Below are 23,701 nucleotides of genomic sequence, written 5' to 3'. Positions count from 1 at the left end.
TGAAAGTAATTATCCAGGTATTAATTTCCTCAAGTAAAATCAATACACATGTCCAACACTGAGACAGTTACATTAGAAATATCGTCACTAGGTTAAAGTGCTACCAGAACCCGCAATTAAATACCTAATTCAAATTCGATATTTAAGGGTTTCGTCATAAATCACTTATCTAGATTGAAACTTACCCAAAATTCATCACTTAAAGCATGACTTTATTCATATCATCAATAGAAAAAACACTTACAAATGCAACATTAAACCAACATTAATCATTCGAACATGGATTTCAATTCAACGATATCCACTACCACAAGCAATAAATATCCATCTAACAATTAAGTCCGTCAAATGATATCAATACACGCATTTGACACCACTAAAACTATCTCTGCATCGAATTTATTTTGCTTCGAACTTCATCAGAACTCAAAACTAAGGCTTATTCGATCATCAATAGCCTAGGTCCAAATATTTTTCAACTAACATTACTATGTCGGAAAAGTCTACTCTCAGTCAACAGTTCATCGAAAATCACAATCATCGTCAAACAACACCCGATCTAACGCTCGTTACATCTCTTTCGACTTTCAAAACTACTGTATGATTTACTACAATGTATTTTCGTTGGCTAGACGTAATACATCATTCTAAATCACACTTTCATTTCGAGAATTTTGGAACAAGATCTTAATAGAGTTCATCAATACAACACAGTCTATTTTCTCAAGTCACTAGTAGTTATAAATCTCCACTATACCCTAATCAAATAGAGTTTAAATCTAAGACTATCCAAACCGCAAAAAGTCTTGTAAGTAAACACCTAACTCGGTTCTAGCTCGATTTTAATTCTACTAAGTCCTCTTTAGCAACCACATTTGAAAATACGATCCAACATTCAATAAACTATACCTACTTACTTCGTCTTATTTGCAAATACTATTATTGTTCGTCCTCGACCTTGCATTCAAATCTTCAAAAGATAACATATTCACATTAGTCACTATCGAACTATCAAATCAATGATTCTATCTTAACAGTAATATGATCACTGTTCTAATCACGTCTTCTGACCTAGTCAAGATCCATCACAATTCAGCTTGAACTGAATTCCTATTCCGATTAAAGTCTTCTCCACTTCCAAGAAAGTCACTAAACGAACGTCTCCTATACTGACATCTAATGAGTCACATCAATTCACAAAAGTCAACAACTTCTCAGGACAACTCTACAAGTCCTACATAGCTAATCAAATCCAGCAACGGTACAGCCAGGCTAGTAATAATCCTCACATAACAACAAAACATAATTTTCCTATCTTCAGTCAAGACTACACAGAAAGCTCCTTTCAAACATACTTCTCAAAGGTCACCACCAACTCACATGAGTCTAAGGTAGGAAAAGCGAATCCTCAAGGTCTTACTACGATCACAAACATCTGAACCAAAAGTCTACATCATACATGACATGCAAACCAAATACATACGACATTAACAAACAGGGTCTGGGTCCTCTTATTAGAAGACAAGTAAACTACTACTCTATCTCAATATTTACGGGCCACTACATGTGTCCCGTCGATCCATGGAAAGGAATTATATTTCACCTAAGCCCAACACAACTAGTCCCGTCATACAACAATATCATAGGGTCCATCATTTACTGGTTCACTCACGGTCGACAAGCATGAAATCTACACTTCACATAATTACACAATAGGTTTCGGGACCTTCACCAATCATCAAGGGGTCACTACCCTAATCAGTCTCTCTAGGTCACTACACGTGTCCCAACAGTCAATGGTAAAGATAAGACTTCATATTCGTCTTGGTTAATACTATAAATTATTCACATTAATTCTTCCAGTCTAGGCCAACAGTAGTGTCACGTACAGTATAACAGGCCATATAACAACAATTCACAACAGCATGACACAATATTCCAAAGGTCATGTCTATAAAGTCTCACAGATCATAGCAGTTAGTCTAAGGGAATAAAATCCCGATAGTGTCCTGGTAGTTCCAGACACAATAGTCGTAACTAGATCTGTCAACTATCATCTACTTCTATCTTACAGGAATAATTACTCAATCGCAACTAGAATCACTAATCATCACAGATTATCATTAAAACAAACACACAATTTGACAAAAGCATGAACACAATCTACAGATTCAATAATAATAATAGTTACAGTAATGTAACAAGAATGTACCTTTATGAATAAGAAGACATCTTTTGTATCTATCAACACCTTGATCACACCCGCACCCTTAACCCTCATCAACTCTACAACTGAATCCTCATCATTGAAGCCATGTCGACTAATACTCGTCAAATCCTTCATCCAAATCGGCATCAAACGCATCCAGCAAAGTTCTGTCAGTACTGAGGGTCAACGGGGCACCAGCAGGGTGGAATCGATCTTCATACCTGTCTTATCATGACATCTCACACACAAAAGCTTAGTAGATAATCTATTAGTTTCCAGCAACTAACTCGTCAATACCTACTTCACTCACTTAATCCACCCCCAAGATATGTTTGACTCGACACACGGTTTGGGAACATGTCACTTCCATGCACATGCTGCCAAACCTACGCTCTGATACCAACTTTGAACACCCCTGATTTTTTTTTAAATACAGCAGAAGACCTGGTTATAATATATATCATAAAAAATCCACTTGATTATAATATACACGTTAATATTTAAAAGTTTGGGTGTTATATTAAATATTACAACAACTTTTAATATAAAAGACACGACATCAGAGTTTCCGGCTTTGTCAAACATATCTTCCAACATCCCATCTTCACCCTGATAACTAACATACAACAAATCCATAACCTGCAGGGAAGATGTGGGAGATTAGCTAGAATCTAAGTGAGTGCAACTAACTACATGCAATAGCGTACAGGAACCGTCATACTTATCATGTCACATAGTCTAACACATAAACATCACCCAAGTGCCATCTACAGAGACACTGGCGGCTCAGCCAAACCATTAACCACCAGGTGATTGGACTGGGGCTTACCAGAAGTTCCTCCACCACCGTATGTATATATATAATCAACACGCGATGGATGCGTCATTCACATATATATATACACCACGATTGTCTAGGCTATGACAGAGGAACCAAACCCGCAGGTTGATCTCTCCTACCGAGGCTACCACACAATAGGGACGCACTGGGCTCTAACAGACAAGCATTAACTAACATGCAGTCATCACAACAAACTAACTAACCACAACAGTAAGTATATCTAACAAGCATGGCAATCATAATATAACATGCTACTATATACTATATTCTTTAGTTAGGCCCACTCACCGATACCGACATCACTCGATAGTCTTATGTTGTAGTGACCCGAACCTTTCCATGTTTATATATATTAATTGAGATTGATATTTACATGATTAAATGTTTCCAACATGTTAAGCAATCAAACTTGTTAAGACTTGATTAATTGAAATAGGTTTCATATAGACAATTGACCACCCAAGTTGACCGGTGATTCACGAACGTTAAAACTTGTAAAAACTATATGATGACATATATATGGATATATATATATATATAGTTAACATGATACTATGATAAGTAAACATATCATTAAGTATATTAACAATGAACTACATATGTAAAAACAAGACTACTAACTTAATGATTTTTAAACGAGACATATATGTAACGATTATCGTTGTAAAGACATTTAATGTATATATATCATATTAAGAGATATTCATACATGATAATATCATGATAATATAATAATTTAAAATCTCATTTGATATTATAAACATTGGGTTAACAACATTTAACAAGATCGTTAACCTAAAGGTTTCAAAACAACACTTACATGTAACGACTAACGATGACTTAACGACTCAGTTAAAATGTATATACATGTAGTGTTTTAATATGTATTTATACACTTTTGAAAGACTTCAATACACTTATCAAAATACTTCTACTTAACAAAAATGCTTACAATTACATCCTCGTTCAGTTTCATCAACAATTCTACTCGTATGCACCCGTATTCGTACTCGTACAATACACAGCTTTTAGATGTATGTACTATTGGTATATACACTCCAATGATCAGCTCTTAGCAGCCCATGTGAGTCACCTAACACATGTGGGAACCATCATTTGGCAACTAGCATGAAATATCTCATAAAATTACAAAAATATGAGTAATCATTCATGACTTATTTACATGAAAACAAAATTACATATCCTTTATATCTAATCCATACACCAACGACCAAAAACACCTACAAACACTTTCATTCTTCAATTTTCTTCATCTAATTGATCTCTCTCAAGTTCTATCTTCAAGTTCTAAGTGTTCTTCATAAATTTCAAAAGTTCTAGTTTCATAAAATCAAGAATACTTTCAAGTTTGCTAGCTCACTTCCAATCTTGTAAGGTGATCATCCAACCTCAAGAAATCTTTGTTTCTTACAGTAGGTTATCATTCTAATACAAGGTAATAATCATATTCAAACTTTGGTTCAATTTCTATAACTATAACAATCTTATTTCAAGTGATGATCTTACTTGAACTTGTTTTCGTGTCATGATTCTGCTTCAAGAACTTCGAGCCATCCAAGGATCCATTGAAGCTAGATACATTTTTCTCTTTTCCAGTAGGTTTATCCAAGGAACTTAAGGTAGTAATGATGTTCATAACATCATTCGATTCATACATATAAAGCTATCTTATTCGAAGGTTTAAACTTGTAATCACTAGAACATAGTTTAGTTAATTCTAAACTTGTTCGCAAACAAAAGTTAATCCTTCTAACTTGACTTTTAAAATCAACTAAACACATGTTCTATATATATATGATATGCTAACTCAATGATTTAAAACCTGGAGACACGAAAAACACCGTAAAACCGGATTTACGCCGTCGTAGTAACACCGCGGGCTGTTTTGGGTTAGTTAATTAAAAACTATGATAAACTTTGATTTAAAAGTTGTTCTTCTGAGAAAATGATTTTTATTATGAACATGAAACTATATCCAAAAATTATGGTTAAACTCAAAGTGGAAGTATGTTTTCTAAAATGGTCATCTAGACGTCGTTCTTTCGACTGAAATGACTACCTTTACAAAAACGACTTGTAACTTATTTTTCCGACTATAAACCTATACTTTTTCTGTTTAGATTCATAAAATAGAGTTCAATATGAAACCATAGCAATTTGATTCACTCAAAACGGATTTAAAATGAAGAAGTTATGGGTAAAACAAGATTGGATAATTTTTCTCATTTTAGCTACGTGAAAATTTGTAACAAATCTATTCCAACCATAACTTAATCAACTTGTATTGTATATTATGTAATCTTGAGATACCATAGACACGTATACAATGTTTCGACCTATCATGTCGACACATCTATATATATTTCGGAACAACCATAGACACTCTATATGTGAATGTTGGAGTTAGCTATACAGGGTTGAGGTTGATTCCAAAATATATATAGTTTGAGTTGTGATCAATACTGAGATACGTATACACTGGGTCGTGGATTGATTCAAGATAATATTTATCGATTTATTTATGTACATCTAACTGTGGACAACTAGTTGTAGGTTACTAACGAGGACAGCTGACTTAATAAACTTAAAACATCAAAATATATTAAAAGTGTTGTAAATATATTTTGAACATACTTTGATTTATATGTATATATTGTTATAGGTTCGTGAATCAACCAGTGGCCAAGTCTTACTTCCCGACGAAGTAAAAATCTGTGAAAGTCAGTTATAGTCCCACTTTTAAAATCTAATATTTTTGGGATGAGAATACATGCAGGTTTTATAAATGATTTACAAAATAGACACAAGTACGTGAAACTACATTCTATGGTTGAATTATCGAAATCGAATATGCCCCTTTTTATTAAGTCTGGTAATCTAAGAATTAGGGAACAGACACCCTAATTGACGCGAATCCTAAAGATAGATCTATTGGGCCTAACAAACCCCATCCAAAGTACCGGATGCTTTAGTACTTCGAAATTTAAATCATATCCGAAGGGTGTCCCGGAATGATGGGGATATTCTTATATATGCATCTTGTTAATGTCGGTTACCAGGTGTTCACCATATGAATGATTTTTATCTCTATGTATGGGATGTGTATTGAAATATGAAATCTTGTGGTCTATTGTTACGATTTGATATATATAGGTTAAACCTATAACTCACCAACATTTTTGTTGACGTTTAAAGCATGTTTATTCTCAGGTGAATATTAAGAGCTTCCGCTGTTGCATACTAAAATAAGGACAAGATTTGGAGTCCATGTTTGTATGATATTGTGTAAAAACTGCATTCAAGAAACTGATTTCGATGTAACATATTTGTATTGTAAACCATTATGTAATGGTCGTGTGTAAACAGGATATTTAAGATTATCATTATTTGATAATCTACGTAAAGCTTTTTAAATCTTTATTTATGAAATAAAGGTTATGGTTTGTTTTAAAAATGAATGCAGTCTTTGAAAAACGTCTCATATAGAGGTCAAAACCTCGCAACGAAATCAATTAATATGGAACGTTTTTAATCAATAAGAACGGGACATTTCAGTTGGTATCAGAGCGTTGGTCTTAGAGAACCAGAATTTTGCATTAGTGTGTCTTATCGAGTTTGTTAGGATGCATTAGTGAGTCTGGACTTCGACCGTGTTTACTTGAAAAATGATTGCTTAACAAATTTTGTTGGAAACTATATATTTTTAACATGTGAATATTATGTGATATATTAATCTCTTAACGCGTTTGATATTATGTGATAGATGTCTACCTCTAGAACAAGTCCCATTGACTCACCTAATAATAATGAAGAGTCAAATGTAAATTGGAATGATTCGTGGACTGATTCACAAGTTCCCGAAGAGGAACCGGAAGAAGAGTCGGAACCGGAAGAAGAATCGGAACCGGATGAAGAAATAGAACCGGTGGGGGAAATAATAAAACGGTTAAGTAAAAGAAAATCCTCAACCAACCGACCAAGGTTAATTATGGTCAATGGTGTTTCCGCCAAGGAAGCAAAATATTGGGAGGATTACCAATTCTCCGATGAATCGGATTCCGACGAGAATTCCGATGATGTTATAGAAATTACCCCAACTGAATTTAAAAAGACAAAAGAAAATAATAAGGAAAAGGGCATAAAAATAGAGAAATCTAATTCCAACCCCGATGAACTTATATGTATCGTCAACCCCCGAAGTCCTTAAGTTGTAACAATGACCCGGGAACCTCTAAACCACCAGGTTTTTCTAAACCAATGTGGAAAATAACAGCTAGTATTAGGGAAACATCATATATCCCTAGAAACTTGGCAAAACGAACCAAAACCGAAGAAGAAGAAACAAGCGATTCGGAATAAGATAGTTGTATTCGTGTGGTGTAATATATGTAATATAGTGTGCTTATGCTTTATAATATATGTAAAAATTGCTTGTATTAATAAGTATTTTTTTTTATGAATCTAACTCTTGTCTATTTTACAGTATAAAAACACAAAATGGATAGGCAACCCAATATTTTAAGAGACCTACCCGGAGACATGATTGATGAAATCTTGTCTAGAGTCGGTCAGAATTCTTCGACACAACTATTTAAGGCGAGATCAGTTTGTAAGACATTCGAAGAACGTTCCAAGAATGCCTTGGTTTATAAAAGCCTTTCATTCGGAAGATGGGGGATATCACATTGGGAAATCCATAAGTTACGATGTGTTTACTTTGACGCATATATTGCGGGGAACCCAAATGCTATTTTACGCAATGGGTTAAGAAATTATTTTGACTCAATATATCCGAATATTGGACTTCGTGATTTAGAAAAAACGGCTAACATGCAACATAAAGAAGCATGTTATGCTTACGGATTAGTAATGTTCGCTTCTCACCAAAGTGAGAATAAGAACATCGGGCTACAACTATTAAACAAAACGTTCCCACAAGTGACGGAGTCGGTAATTGGGGTAAGAAATGAGGTTTTTAGATTGTTACGGGACTGTTGGACATTACGTAACCCTCATCCCTTTGACGACGTTACAACACGCTGTCTTATCAACGGCCATAACAGTTATGTTCCACAAGACCAAGGATGGGAAGTAGTCCTAGTAAAACCAGAATGCATGACTTGTTTCTGGACGTATGAATTACGTGTCTTTATTGCCTTTGCTGAACGACTTGTGTACGAGCTAGAATTATCTTCACAACCATCTTGTAGCAAATTTATTGTGTGCTATATTTCATGCTATATGTAAAATAAGCGATATTGTAAGTTTGTAAAATGTTGTGTAAAAGTTTGAACGCTAAATATTATTATAATCAGTTTTTCATATAGAATTGTAGTAGTTGAATTGTATATTAGCTACTAAGTATGAACTTAACGGGTAGGTACTACCCGAATTTAAACTTATAAAACGCTAATATGAAGAAAAAGCTTTTATAAATGAGTTCATATTATGCTACGAAATACTATTAACTACTCTTAATATTCTGTATGATTAACTTGTTCCATTTAACTATTTTAAAGGAAATGGCACCGACTACTCGACACACCGTGAATATGAATGAAGAGGAATTCCGTACTTTTCTAGCTTCAAACATAGCCGCAGTACAGGCTGCGCTACATACCAACAATAACCTTGGATCTAGCAGTACAGGAAATCGTGTAGGATGCACCTACAAAGAATTCACTGCCTGCAAACCTTTGGAATTTGATGGAACCGAAGGACCGATCGGATTGAAACGGTGGACCGAGAAGGTCGAATCAGTGTTTGCCATAAGTAAGTGTACTAAAGAGGACAAAGTGAAGTACGCTACGCATACCTTCACAGGTTCTGCGTTAACATGGTGGAATACCTATCTAGAGCAAGTGGGACAAGACGATGCGTACGCACTACCGTGGTCAGCATTCAAGCACTTGATGAACGAGAAGTACCCTCCCAGAACCGAGGTTAATAAGCTCAAGACAGAACTTAGAGGGTTACGAACCCAAGGATTTGATATTACCACGTACGAAAGACGATTCACAGAATTGTGCCTATTGTGTCCGGGAGCGTTCGAAGATGAGGAAGAGAAGATCGACGCGTTTGTGAAAGGATTACCAGAAAGAATCCAAGAAGATATAAGTTCACACGAGCCCGCCTCCATACAACAGGCATGTAGAATGGCTCACAAACTAGTGAACCAGATTGAAGAAAGAATTAAAGAACAGACTGCTGAAGAGGCCAATGTGAAGCAAGTCAAAAGAAAGTGGGAGGAAAACGGTGATAAGAATCACCAATACAACAACAACAACAATTACAACAATAATCGCAATAATTATCCCAACAATCGCAACATCAATCGCAACTACAACAAACGGCCCAACAACAACAACAACAACAACAACAGCAACTACAACAATCATCCCAACAACAATAATAACCGCAACAACAACAACAATCAGAAGCAGCTATGCCAAAGGTGTGAAAAGAATCACTCGGGGTTCTGCACTAAATTTTGCAACAAGTGTAAAAGAAATGGTCATAGCGCAGCGAAGTGTGAGGTCTACGGACCAGGGGTTAATAGAACGAAAGGAACAAATGGTGTCGGAACGAGTAATGGCGGAGCAAGTAGTGTCGGAGCAAGTTATGCCAATGTAGTTTGTTATAAATGTGGAAAACCGGGCCACATTATTAAAAATTGCCCGAACCAGGAGAACACGAATGGACAAGGCCGCGGAAGAGTTTTCAATATTAATGCGGCAGAGGCACAGGAAGACCCGGAGCTTGTTACGGGTACGTTTCTTATTGACAATAAATCTGCTTACGTTTTATTTGATTCGGGTGCGGATAGAAGCTATATGAGTAGAGATTTTTGTGCTAAATTAAGTTGTCCATTGACGCCTTTGGATAGTAAATTTTTACTCGAATTAGCAAATGGTAAATTAATTTCAGCAGATAATATATGTCGGAATCGAGAAATTAAACTGGTTAGCGAAACATTTAAGATTGATTTGATACCAGTAGAGTTAGGGAGTTTTGATGTGATAATCGGTATGGACTGGTTGAAAGAAGTGAAAGCAGAGATCGTTTGTTACAAAAATGCAATTCGCATTATACGAGAAAAAGGAAAACCCTTAATGGTGTACGGAGAAAAGGGCAACACGAAGCTACATCTTATTAGTAATTTGAAGGCACAAAAACTAATAAGAAAAGGTTGCTATGCTGTTCTAGCACACGTCGAGAAAGTACAAACTGAAGAAAAGAGCATCAATGATGTTCCCATTGCAAAAGAATTTCCCGATGTATTTCTGAAAGAATTACCGGGATTACCCCCACATCGATCCGTTGAATTTCAAATAGATCTTGTACCAGGAGCTGCACCAATAGCTCGTGCTCCTTACAGACTCGCACCCAGCGAGATGAAAGAACTGCAAAGCCAATTACAAGAACTTTTAGAGCGTGGTTTCATTCGACCAAGCACATCACCGTGGGGAGCTCCTGTTTTGTTTGTCAAGAAGAAAGATGGTACATTCAGGTTGTGTATCGACTACCGAGAGTTGAACAAACTTACCATCAAGAACCGCTACCCACTACCGCGAATCGATGACTTATTTGATCAACTACAAGGCTCGTCTGTTTATTCAAAGATTGACTTACGTTCTGGGTATCATCAAATGCGGGTGAAAGAAGATGATATTCCAAAGACTGCTTTCAGAACACGTTACGGTCATTACGAGTTTATGGTCATGCCGTTTGGTTTAACTAATGCCCCAGCTGTGTTCATGGACCTTATGAACCGAGTGTGTGGACCATACCTTGACAAGTTTGTCATTGTTTTCATTGATGACATACTTATTTACTCAAAGAATGACCAAGACACGGTGAACATTTGAGAAAGGTGTTAGAAGTATTGAGGAAGGAAGAATTGTACGCTAAGTTTTCAAAGTGTGCATTTTGGTTGGAAGAAGTTCAATTCCTCGGTCACATAGTGAACAAAGAAGGTATTAAGGTGGATCCGGCAAAGATAGAAACTGTTGAAAAGTGGGAAACCCCAAAAACTCCGAAACACATACGCCAGTTTTTAGGACTAGCTGGTTACTACAGAAGGTTCATCCAAGACTTTTCCAGAATAGCAAAACCCTTGACTGCATTAACGCATAAATGGAAGAAATTTGAATGAACAAGAGAAAGCGTTTCAGTTATTGAAGAAAAAGCTAACTACGGCACCTATATTGTCATTGCCTGAAGGGAATGATGATTTTGTGATTTATTGTGACGCATCAAAGCAAGGTCTCGGTTGTGTATTAATGCAACGAACGAAGGTGATTGCTTATGCGTCTAGACAATTGAAGATTCACGAACAAAATTATACGACGCATGATTTGGAATTAGGCGCGGTTGTTTTTGCATTAAAGACTTGGAGGCACTACTTATATGGGGTCAAAAGTATTATATATACCGACCACAAAAGTCTTCAACACATATTTAATCAGAAACAACTGAATATGAGGCAGCGTAGGTGGATTGAATTATTGAATGATTACGACTTTGAGATTCGTTACCACCCGGGGAAGGCAAATGTGGTAGCCGATGCCTTGAGCAGGAAGGACAGAGAACCCATTCGAGTAAAATCTATGAATATAATGATTCATAATAACCTTACTACTCAAATAAAGGAGGCGCAACAAGGAGTTTTAAAAAAGGGAAATTTAAAGGATGAAATACCCAAAGGATCGGAGAAGCATCTTAATATTCGGGAAGACGGAACCCGGTATAGGGCTGAAAGGATTTGGGTACCAAAATTTGGAGATATGAGAGAAATGGTACTTAGAGAAGCTCATAAAACCAGATACTCAATACATCCAGGAACGGGGAAGATGTACAAGGATCTCAAGAAACATTTTTGGTGGCCGGGTATGAAAGCCGATGTTGCTAAATACGTAGGAGAATGTTTGACGTGTTCTAAGGTCAAAGCTGAGCATCAGAAACCATCAGGTCTACTTCAACAACCCGAAATCCCGAAATGGAAATGGGAAAACATTACCATGGATTTCATCACTAAATTGCCAAGGACTGCAAGTGGTTTTGATACTATTTGGGTAATAGTTGATCGTCTCACCGAATCAGCACACTTCCTGCCAATAAGAGAAGATGACAAGATGGAGAAGTTAGCACGACTGTATTTGAAGGAAGTCGTCTCCAGACATGGAATACCAATCTCTATTATCTCTGATAGGGATGGCAGATTTATTTCAAGATTCTGGCAGACATTACAGCAAGCATTAGGAACTCGTCTAGAGATGAGTACTGCCTATCATCCACAAACTGATGGGCAGAGCGAAAGGACGATACAAACACTTGAAGACATGCTACGAGCATGTGTTATTGATTTCGGAAACAGTTGGGATCGACATCTACCGTTAGCAGAATTTTCCTACAACAACAGCTACCATTCAAGCATTGAGATGGCGCCTTTTGAAGCACTTTATGGTAGAAAGTGCAGGTCTCCGATTTGTTGGAGTGAAGTGGGGGATAGACAGATTACGGGTCCGGAGATTATACAAGAAACTACCGAGAAGATCATCCAAATTCAACAACGGTTGAAAACTGCCCAAAGTCGACAAAAGAGCTACGCTGACATTAAAAGAAAAGATATAGAATTTGAAATTGGAGAGATGGTCATGCTTAAAGTTTCACCTTGGAAAGGCGTTGTTCGATTTGGTAAACGAGGGAAATTAAATCCAAGGTATATTGGACCATTCAAGATTATTGATCGTGTCGGACCAGTAGCTTACCGACTTGAGTTACCTCAACAACTCGCGGCTGTACATAACACTTTCCACGTCTCGAATTTGAAGAAATGTTTTGCTAAAGAAGATCTCACTATTCCGTTAGATGAAATCCAAATCAACGAAAAACTTCAATTCATCGAAGAACCCGTCGAAATAATGGATCGTGAGGTTAAAAGACTTAAGCAAAACAAGATACCAATTGTTAAGGTTCGATGGAATGCTCGTAGAGGACCCGAGTTCACCTGGGAGCGTGAAGATCAGATGAAGAAGAAATACCCGCATCTATTTCCAGAAGATTCGTCAACACCTTCAACAACTTAAAATTTCGGGACGAAATTTATTTAACGGGTAGGTACTGTAGTGACCCGAACCTTTCCATGTTTATATATATTAATTGAGATTGATATTTACATGATTAAATGTTTCCAACATGTTAAGCAATCAAACTTGTTAAGACTTGATTAATTGAAATAGGTTTCATATAGACAATTGACCACCCAAGTTGACCGGTGATTCACGAACGTTAAAACTTGTAAAAACTATATGATGACATATATATGGATATATATATATATATAGTTAACATGATACTATGATAAGTAAACATATCATTAAGTATATTAACAATGAACTACATATGTAAAAACAAGACTACTAACTTAATGATTTTTAAACGAGACATATATGTAACGATTATCGTTGTAAAGACATTTAATGTATATATATCATATTAAGAGATATTCATACATGATAATATCATGATAATATAATAATTTAAAATCTCATTTGATATTATAAACATTGGGTTAACAACATTTAACAAGATCGTTAACCTAAAGGTTTCAAAACAACACTTACATGTAACGACTAACGATGACTTAACGACTCAGTTAAAATGTATATACATGTAGTGTTTTAATATGTATTTATACACTTTTGAAAGACTTCAATACACTTATCAAAATACTTCTACTTAACAAAAATGCTTACAATTACATCGTCGTTCAGTTTCATCAACAATTCTACTCGTATGCACCCGTATTCGTACTCGTACAATACACAGCTTTTAGATGTATGTACTATTGGTATATACACTCCAATGATCAGCTCTTAGCAGCCCATGTGAGTCACCTAACACATTTGGGAACCATCATTTGGCAACTAGCATGAAATATCTCATAAAATTACAAAAATATGAGTAATCATTCATGACTTATTTACATGAAAACAAAATTACATATCCTTTATATCTAATCCATACACCAACGACCAAAAACACCTACAAACACTTTCATTCTTCAATTTTCTTCATCTAATTGATCTCTCTCAAGTTCTATCTTCAAGTTCTAAGTGTTCTTCATAAATTTCAAAAGTTCTAGTTTCATAAAATCAAGAATACTTTCAAGTTTGCTAGCTCACTTCCAATCTTGTAAGGTGATCATCCAACCTCAAGAAATCTTTTTTTCTTACAGTAGGTTATCATTCTAATACAAGGTAATAATCATATTCAAACTTTGGTTCAATTTCTATAACTATAACAATCTTATTTCAAGTGATGATCTTACTTGAACTTGTTTTCGTGTCATGATTCTGCTTCAAGAACTTCGAGCCATCCAAGGATCCATTGAAGCTAGATCCATTTTTCTCTTTTCCAGTAGGTTTATCCAAGGAACTTAAGGTAGTAATGATGTTCATAACATCATTCGATTCATACATATAAAGCTATCTTATTCGAAGGTTTAAACTTGTAATCACTAGAACATAGTTTAGTTAATTCTAAACTTGTTCGCAAACAAAAGTTAATCCTTCTAACTTGACTTTTAAAATCAACTAAACACATGTTCTATATCTATATGATATGCTAACTCAATGATTTAAAACCTGGAGACACGAAAAACACCGTAAAACCGGATTTACGCCGTCGTAGTAACACCGCGGGCTGTTTTGGGTTAGTTAATTAAAAACTATGATAAACTTTGATTTAAAAGTTGTTCTTCTGAGAAAATGATTTTTATTATGAACATGAAACTATATCCAAAAATTATGGTTAAACTCAAAGTGGAAGTATGTTTTCTAAAATGGTCATCTAGACGTCGTTCTTTCGACTGAAATGACTACCTTTACAAAAACGACTTGTAACTTATTTTTCCGACTATAAACCTATACTTTTTCTGTTTAGATTCATAAAATAGAGTTCAATATGAAACCATAGCAATTTGATTCACTCAAAACGGATTTAAAATGAAGAAGTTATGGGTAAAACAAGATTGGATAATTTTTCTCATTTTAGCTACGTGAAAATTTGTAACAAATCTATTCCAACCATAACTTAATCAACTTGTATTGTATATTATGTAATCTTGAGATACCATAGACACGTATACAATGTTTCGACCTATCATGTCGACACATCTATATATATTTCGGAACAACCATAGACACTCTATATGTGAATGTTGGAGTTAGCTATACAGGGTTGAGGTTGATTCCAAAATATATATAGTTTGAGTTGTGATCAATACTGAGATACGTATACACTGGGTCGTGGATTGATTCAAGATAATATTTATCGATTTATTTCTGTACATCTAACTGTGGACAACTAGTTGTAGGTTACTAACGAGGACAGCTGACTTAATAAACTTAAAACATCAAAATATATTAAAAGTGTTGTAAATATATTTTGAACATACTTTGATATATATGTATATATTGTTATAGGTTCGTGAATCAACCAGTGGCCAAGTCTTACTTCCCGACGAAGTAAAAATCTGTGAAAGTGAGTTATAGTCCCACTTTTAAAATCTAATATTTTTGGGATGAGAATACATGCAGGTTTTATAAATGATTTACAAAATAGACACAAGTACGTGAAACTACATTCTATGGTTGAATTATCGAAATCGAATATGCCCCTTTTTATTAAGTCTGGTAATCTAAGAATTAGGGAACAGACACCCTAATTGACGCGAATCCTAAAGATAGATCTATTGGGCCTAACAAACCCCATCCAAAGTACCGGATGCTTTAGTACTTCGAAATTTAAATCATATCCGAAGGGTGTCCCGGAATGATGGGGATATTCTTATATATGCATCTTGTTAATGTCGGTTACCAGGTGTTCACCATATGAATGATTTTTATCTCTATGTATGGGATGTGTATTGAAATATGAAATCTTGTGGTCTATTGTTACGATTTGATATATATAGGTTAAACCTATAACTCACCAACATTTTTGTTGACGTTTAAAGCATGTTTATTCTCAGGTGAATATTAAGAGCTTCCGCTGTTGCATACTAAAATAAGGACAAGATTTGGAGTCCATGTTTGTATGATATTGTGTAAAAACTGCATTCAAGAAACTGATTTCGATGTAACATATTTGTATTGTAAACCATTATGTAATGGTCGTGTGTAAACAGGATATTTTAGATTATCATTATTTGATAATCTACGTAAAGCTTTTTAAATCTTTATTTATGAAATAAAGGTTATGGTTTGTTTTAAAAATGAATGCAGTCTTTGAAAATCGTCTCATATAGAGGTCAAAACCTCGCAACGAAATCAATTAATATGGAACGTTTTTAATCAATAAGAACGGGACATTTCATATGTCACCGAGTCTTCTCCTCGTATGTATCACCTGAAAACAATACTCACAAGTTAGTTATAATATCATGATCATCAATATACAAACGGGCAGCATAACGGCTAAAAATAAATACTTAGTAAAACATTTCACTGCCAAAGACACTCGGTCGACTGTCAGAGACAGTCGGCCGACTATCTACACTCACTCGATCGAGTGTCAAGTCGCTCGATCGATGGTCTCTCGCAGACACATTCGACCGTGGGTCTCACACACTCGGTCGATGGTCGAGTCGGTCGGTCGAGTGTCTAAAGACACTCGGCCGACTGTGTTTAGAAGGTGCTGAAGAACAAGGCTACGGGTTTCACCCAAAATCAACCAATTCTTGCTCTAGTGCTCGATTACAACCTCAAAACTGACCAAATCGAAGACACTAAGCATGAAGAAACATAAATTTACTAGATTTTGACTCAAACAACATCAAATCTAACCATTTTGACCCAAATTACATACTTTGTAAAAACTAACACAAAAACCCATTTTTCTCAAAGATTAGAGCATGAAAGCCTGTGATTCTTACCTTGATAGAATCACTAAATCACAAAGAACAAGATAATGTAAAAGATTTGAGCTCAAGAACAAGGATTTAAGATTAGGGTTAATGTGGGTGAGGGTGAAGATACGAGTGTGCTTGTGTGTGTGAATATTCTGGAAACAAAGTGAAGAAAAATGAAAGCACTAGTCATTTAAAGTGGGTTAAAATCCCACACTGTGCAACACACGGGTATCTATCAGTTATCTGATATCTTTCGTACTTGATTTGACTGCCCTAACGGAGTCCAAATTAAATAAACAAACATGTTCTGTGACCCTTGTCACAAACTGCTCCTATCCACACATTAAATAATAATAATTATAAAATTAAAATAAAAGCATAAAATAACACCACACAACCTGAGGGCAAAATAGTAATCTAACAGCTAGGCCCGATTCGAGGGTGTTACACTAAATGACCACCAAACCCAATTTTCCTTCAATTTCATTGTTGACGGTAGGTCTAGAATGACGGTAGATCTCGAACGAGTTTTAGATCTGGGTTTCCAATGGGTTTAAAAATCAGACCTATTTAACGATGGTATTTATATGTCTTTGTTTTTGTTTAATTAGGGTATGGATTTGAACATGGTAGTGTACAGAAATTAGGGTTTGTATATGAGGGACTAATGTCGTTAAGAATTAATAAAGATAACTAGCTTGCAATATCTGATGAACATAAGGGACTAATAATGTAACTTTATCCAGTAGGTGACCTGAAATTTACCTATTATAACAGGTTAATTACATGCCATAGAACAATTAAAATAGTTTAATGCATACAATAGGAGATTTGAAAGTTCGACGCATACAATAGGAATTTGATGAAAGTTCAGTGCATTTTCAAATAATTTTCCCTATTATATATCTAATATCTAACTAACCATGTATTAGTAGTAATTAACTAAATTAAATATAAATAAATAAGCCATGGTAATAGTTATAAATTAGTTGCTTAAGAAATGAAATCCACGTCGAGTATATGCGTATTAGTGTATTGTAGAGATTTGTTTGGTATGAGATTTCTACTCACAACTTGTTGCTATTTATAGGAACTATTTATCCTACTTGTCATCTGTCTAGAGTTCTAGCTTCAATAGATGACAAACTACCATGAATTCTTAATTCCTAAGAAAGGACATTTGTCAAATTATTTCCTTAGTCACCATGAAGAGACCACCAACAAAAGACACTTGTCATTTAAAGATCATCAAGAAAAGACACTTGTCATTTAAAGATCACCAAGAAAAGACACTTGTTAAATTCTCTCCTTATTCACTTAATAAATTATTTCCACAAAATTTATTATTTCATTTTTATAATTAATTTTTTTTATCAATTAACCATTACTTAAATATCATATTCAATTTATATAATAATAAAATAATTTAGAGATACTAATAAATTCTAGTCCATAAAAGCGGGTGTTATAAATCTACCCACATTAAGAAGATTCCGTCCTCAGAATCTGGTCATTATCGAACATGTAAGGGTATCTAGAGTTTATTATATCTACTGTTTTCCAGGTTAAATTCGATCCTAAACTATGTTTCCATTCTACCAACACCATAGTAATCTGTTTCTTTCGAAGCTTGGTGACTTTTCTATCTAATATTTTAACGGGTTCCTCACCTAACTTTTTATTCATATCCACCTTCAGATCTTGCAGAGGAAGAATTTGACGTTTGTCATATACCTTACACTTACGAAGGTAGCATACGTTGAAGGTATCATGAATACCTAACAATTCTGGTGGGAGGTCTAACATTACAGTTTGATCGTTTACCAATTTCCTGATACGAAAAGGCCCAATATAGCGAGGTGCTAACTTTCCACGTTTACCAAAACGAATTAACCCTTTCCATGGTGAAACTTTCAAATAAACTAGTTCAACTACTAGAAAAGTTAATGGTCGTCGACGCGGATCAGCATACATTTTCTGCCTGTCTCTTGCAGCTTTTAGCTTTTCTCGAGCAATTGCTACTTTTTCAGCGGTCTGTTGAACTATTTCCGGTCCATCAAACTGTTTTTCTCCTGCCTCTAACCAACATGTTGAAGTACGACATCATTGACCATGCAACATCTCGTACGGTGGCATCCCGATTCTTGAATGATAAGAGTTGTTATATGCAAACTCAATCAACGATAGATGAGTATCCCAAGAACCCCTATATTCTAAAACACAAGCTCGTAACATATCTTCAAGTGTTTGAATGGTTCGTTCACTTTGACCATTATTCTGAGGATGATATGCTGAACTCAAATTCACACAAATTTCCAGATTCTGCTGTGAATTCTTCCAAAAGTTAGATACAAATCTTGAATCTCGATCAAACACGATAGATAAAGGAATCTCGTGACGCAATACTATCTCATTCAGATACATTTGTGCCAACCTACTCAAAGAAGTTGTTTCAGTGGCGGCCAAGAAATGTGCGCTCTTGGTTAGTCGGTCGACTATTACCCAGATCATATCGTTCCCTTTCAGGGTTTGGGTAACTTCGTCATCAAATCCATGGTGATATGATCCCATTTCCATTCAGGAATTTCTAATTGTCATAATGACCCATACGGTTTCTGATGTTCTGCTTCTACTTGCGCACAAATTTTACATTTCTCTAAAAAATGTGCAACATTAGTTTTCATCGTAGGCCACCAATATAGCACGTTTAGATCATTATACATTTTCGTGCTGCCAGGATGAAGATATAGTCTTGATTTATCAGCTTCTAGTAAGATTAAATCCATCAAACCTCCAATCATTGGTACCCAAACCCTATCATGGTAGGTTTTCAATTCTCAAGAATCATCACCCAAATTCTCTTTTCATTTCACCATCAATTCTGATGTTAAGTTATTATCTTTTAAAGCTTCAAGTTGCGAGATTTTTAGTCGATCAATCAAATCTGAGACAATCTCAATTCGCATGAATTTAATAGTGTCAACGGACCCCTTACGACTCAATGCATCAGCGACAACATTCGCCTTACCAGGATGGTAACGAATCTAGCAATCATAATCCTTGATCAACTCTTGCCACCTTCTCTGATGCATGTTCAATTCTTGATGTGAAAAAATGTATTGCAAACTCTTATGATCTGTGCAGATTACACAATGCGTACCATAGAGATAGTGTCTCCATAGTTTCAATGCAAACACAACAGCAGCCAATTCTAGGTCATGCGCAGGGTAGTTCCTTTCATGAGTTTTCAATTGACGTGAAGTATAAGCAATAACCCGATCTCGCTGCATCAACACACAACCTTACCCTACTAACGAAGCATCACAATACACGATAAAATCTTCAGACCCCTCAGGTAAAGTCAACACAGGTGCCTGACATAGTAAGTGTCTCAAGGTTTGAAAAGCTGTCTCTTGTTCATTGTTCCACCGAAACGCCACATATTTCCTCGTCAGTTTTGTGAAAGGACCAGCAATTTTAGAAAAATCCTTAATAAACCGACGATAATAACCAGCCAATCCTAAAAGGCTCTTAATCTCAGTAGGAGTTTTAGTGGATTTCCAGTTCATTACCGCTTCAATATTTGCTGGATCCACTTTAATACCATCTTTGCAGATAATATGACCCAGAAATTGTACCTCTCTCAACCAAAATTCACATTTTGAAAATTTCGCATATAGCTTTTCACGTTTCAGCAATTCCAAGATTTGACGTAAATGTGATGCGTGATCTAATTCTGTCTTAGAATAGATTAAGATATCATCGATAAACACGATCACAAACTTATCAAGGAATGGTCGACACACTCGATTCATTAAATCCATGAAAATTGCCGGTGCATTCGTTAACCCAAACGGTATAACCAAAAATTCATAGTGACCGTAACGCGTACGAAAAGTTGTTTTAGGGATATCGAATTCAGCAACACAAACCTGATGATACCCTGAGCGCAGGTCGATTTTAGAAAAGAACGAAGCTCCCAGAAGTTGATCGAATAGATCATTGATTCTTGGAAGAGGATATTTATTTTTCACAGTCCTCTTATTCAGTTCTCCATAATCAATACACATTCGGAGTATTCCATCTTTCTTTTTCACGAATAACACTGGTGCACCCCTTGGAGAAGAACTTGTACGAATGAACCCTCGATCCAACAACTCTTGAATTTGAGACATCATCTCACGGTTTTCTGAAGGAGCTAATCTATACGGAGCTTTAGCAACAGGAGTGGCTCCTGACACAAGATCGATTTTATACTCGACTTCTCTAATCGGAGGTAACATGGTAGTTCATCTGGAAACACTTCCGGATATTCGGAAACTGATAGTGCTCCAAATGAACACATATTTAGGCACAATATCCTTCCAATATGTAAAGCTTTTAGTTGTAATTGTTCTATTTTTATGTAATATTCGTTTAAATATATAAGTGCGAAGATAAAAGAAGAAAACGACGATTTGAAGACGCAAATGACCAAAAAGCTAAAAAGTACAAAGTACAATCCAAGTGGTTCGAAATATTGATGAGAAACGTCTAAAAATTACAAGAGTACGAGCTACGAAACGTAAAATACAAAATATCTCAGCGTACGAAAGGACGTTCGAAAATCCAGAACCGGGACCTGAGCCAAGTATCAACGCGTGACGCAACGGAGCTAAAATTACAAGTTAACTATGCACATAAATATAATATAATATATAAAAAATTCTTAAAATTATATATATATATATATATATATATATATATATATATATATATATATATATATTATATATTAAAAATCGTCGACAAACTAGTAAACAAAGTTATGTGAGCTGGATCAGAGGGCCATACGATCGCATGGCCAGAAGGCACAAAATCCATGCGATCGCATGGGCATCAGAATCTTGCCAAGTGCTATAAAAGGCGACGAATTCTGCAGGAAATATACACAACTTTTTCTTTTCCTTCTTTGTAGGAAACATATATATATATATATATATATATATATATATATATATATATATATATATATATATATATATATATATATATATATATAATTTAAAGTTTAATTTAAGTTTAATAATAATTGGGTTATTGTAAGAAATGTTTTAAGGTTTTGTAAGTCAAAACTCTGTTCATGTAATGCTACGCGATTAATCACCACTGTAAGCTATGTTCTTCCTTTTTAAATTAATGTCTCGTAACTAAGTTATTATTATGCTTATTTGAGCCGAAGTAATCGTGATGTTAGACTAAAATATTAAGACGGGGTTATTAGATTTTGTACCATAATTAAGGTTTGGACAAAAGACTGACACTTGTGGACATTGGACTATGAACTATTAATAGATGGGGGTATTGTAAATCGAATGACAACTCATTGGAATCTATCGAACCTATCTTCAAATTAGTTAATCTAATAATTATTAAAATGATTATGTATGTTCTATTTAGTGACGTTTATACGACATCTTTTACGATCATTTAATTAATTATTCGGGTTGGGTAATTGATTATTTATTCTGATCAAGTGGGTAAATTAATATTCATATCTCATTAAAATAGGGGTGGATTACATACAAGGATAATTGGTGTAATTGTTAACAAATTATTAAAACCTTGAATTACACGCAGTCGATAACCTGGTGTAATTATTAACAAAGTATTAAAACCTTGTTACAGTTCGAATCCCTAATAAGTTGGAATATTTGACTTCGGGAATAAGGTTAATTTGACGAGCATTTTATAATTATGACCGATGGACTATTATAGACAAAAACCAGATAGGTATCAAATAAATCCAGGACAAAGGACAATTAACCCAGATAAATAAATTAAAATCAAAACGTTAAACATCATGATTACGGAAGTTTAAATAAGCATAATACTTATATTTCATATTTCATCGTACCTTTATTTACTGTCATTTTAATTACTGCAATTTACTTTATCGCAATTTAAATTCTTTCATTTATATTATCATCATTTATCTTTACGCTTTATTTAAAATCGACAAACCGGTCATTAAACGGTAAAACCCCCTTTTTATGATAATATCACTATATATAATTATATTTATTTTATATAAATATAGTTGTTAAAAATATAGTGTTAAACTTAGCTAGCTCCCTGTGGAACGAATCGGACTTACTGAAAACTACACTACTCTACGATTAGGTACACTGCCTATAGTGTTGTAGCAAGGTTTAGGTAAATCCCATCCGTAAATTAATAAAACTTGTGTAATTTGTATCGTATTTCGCCATATTTCATAATAAAAATATAACTATTTCGTACCCCTCTGCTTTAACATCAAGTATTTTTGGCGCCGCTGCCGGGGACTCGGCGAAACGCTATATTTTTACGCTATGTTTTAGTAAAATTATATTTTTGAAAAAATATATTATTTCTTATTTCATAAAAATATTTTGTATTTATAATAAGTGTTAAAAATAATAAAAAGAAAAAAAAATATAAAAATATAAATATTTTTAAGATTTCATTTAAAATATATAAAATTAAAAAGTATTTTTATTTTATTTTTAGTTTTTTTAAATATAAGTTTGTTTTTATTATTTTATAAAAATTAAAATCTTAAAAAATATATATATATATATATATTTAAACGAACTGGGCCGAACACTGTAGCAGCCCAATTTATGGCCTGGATCCACAGTCCATGCGACCGCATGGCCTCATAACAGAAGACTCATGCGATCGCATGAGCTTT

General features: G+C 34.7%; 1 protein-coding gene across 1 annotated transcript; it reads right to left on the bottom strand.

Annotated features, from left to right (window-relative positions):
- Positions 1 to 18,468: 18,468 nt before the first annotated feature.
- On the bottom strand, positions 18,469 to 19,563 carry LOC139888844 (uncharacterized). Its single transcript, XM_071871828.1, has 2 exons — positions 19,251 to 19,563; positions 18,469 to 19,064 (listed from the first exon to the last, which is right to left on the bottom strand). Exons 1-2 carry the CDS (start codon positions 19,561 to 19,563, stop codon positions 18,469 to 18,471), a joined length of 909 nt encoding a protein of 302 aa, XP_071727929.1.
- Between the last annotated feature and the right edge of the window lie 4,138 nt (positions 19,564 to 23,701).

This window comes from Rutidosis leptorrhynchoides, chromosome 2 (genome assembly GCF_046630445.1).
Source record: "Rutidosis leptorrhynchoides isolate AG116_Rl617_1_P2 chromosome 2, CSIRO_AGI_Rlap_v1, whole genome shotgun sequence".
NCBI lineage: Eukaryota > Viridiplantae > Streptophyta > Magnoliopsida > Asterales > Asteraceae > Rutidosis > Rutidosis leptorrhynchoides.
Note: the sequence above shows the minus strand (reverse complement) of the source record. Positions and strands in the feature narration are given on the sequence as shown.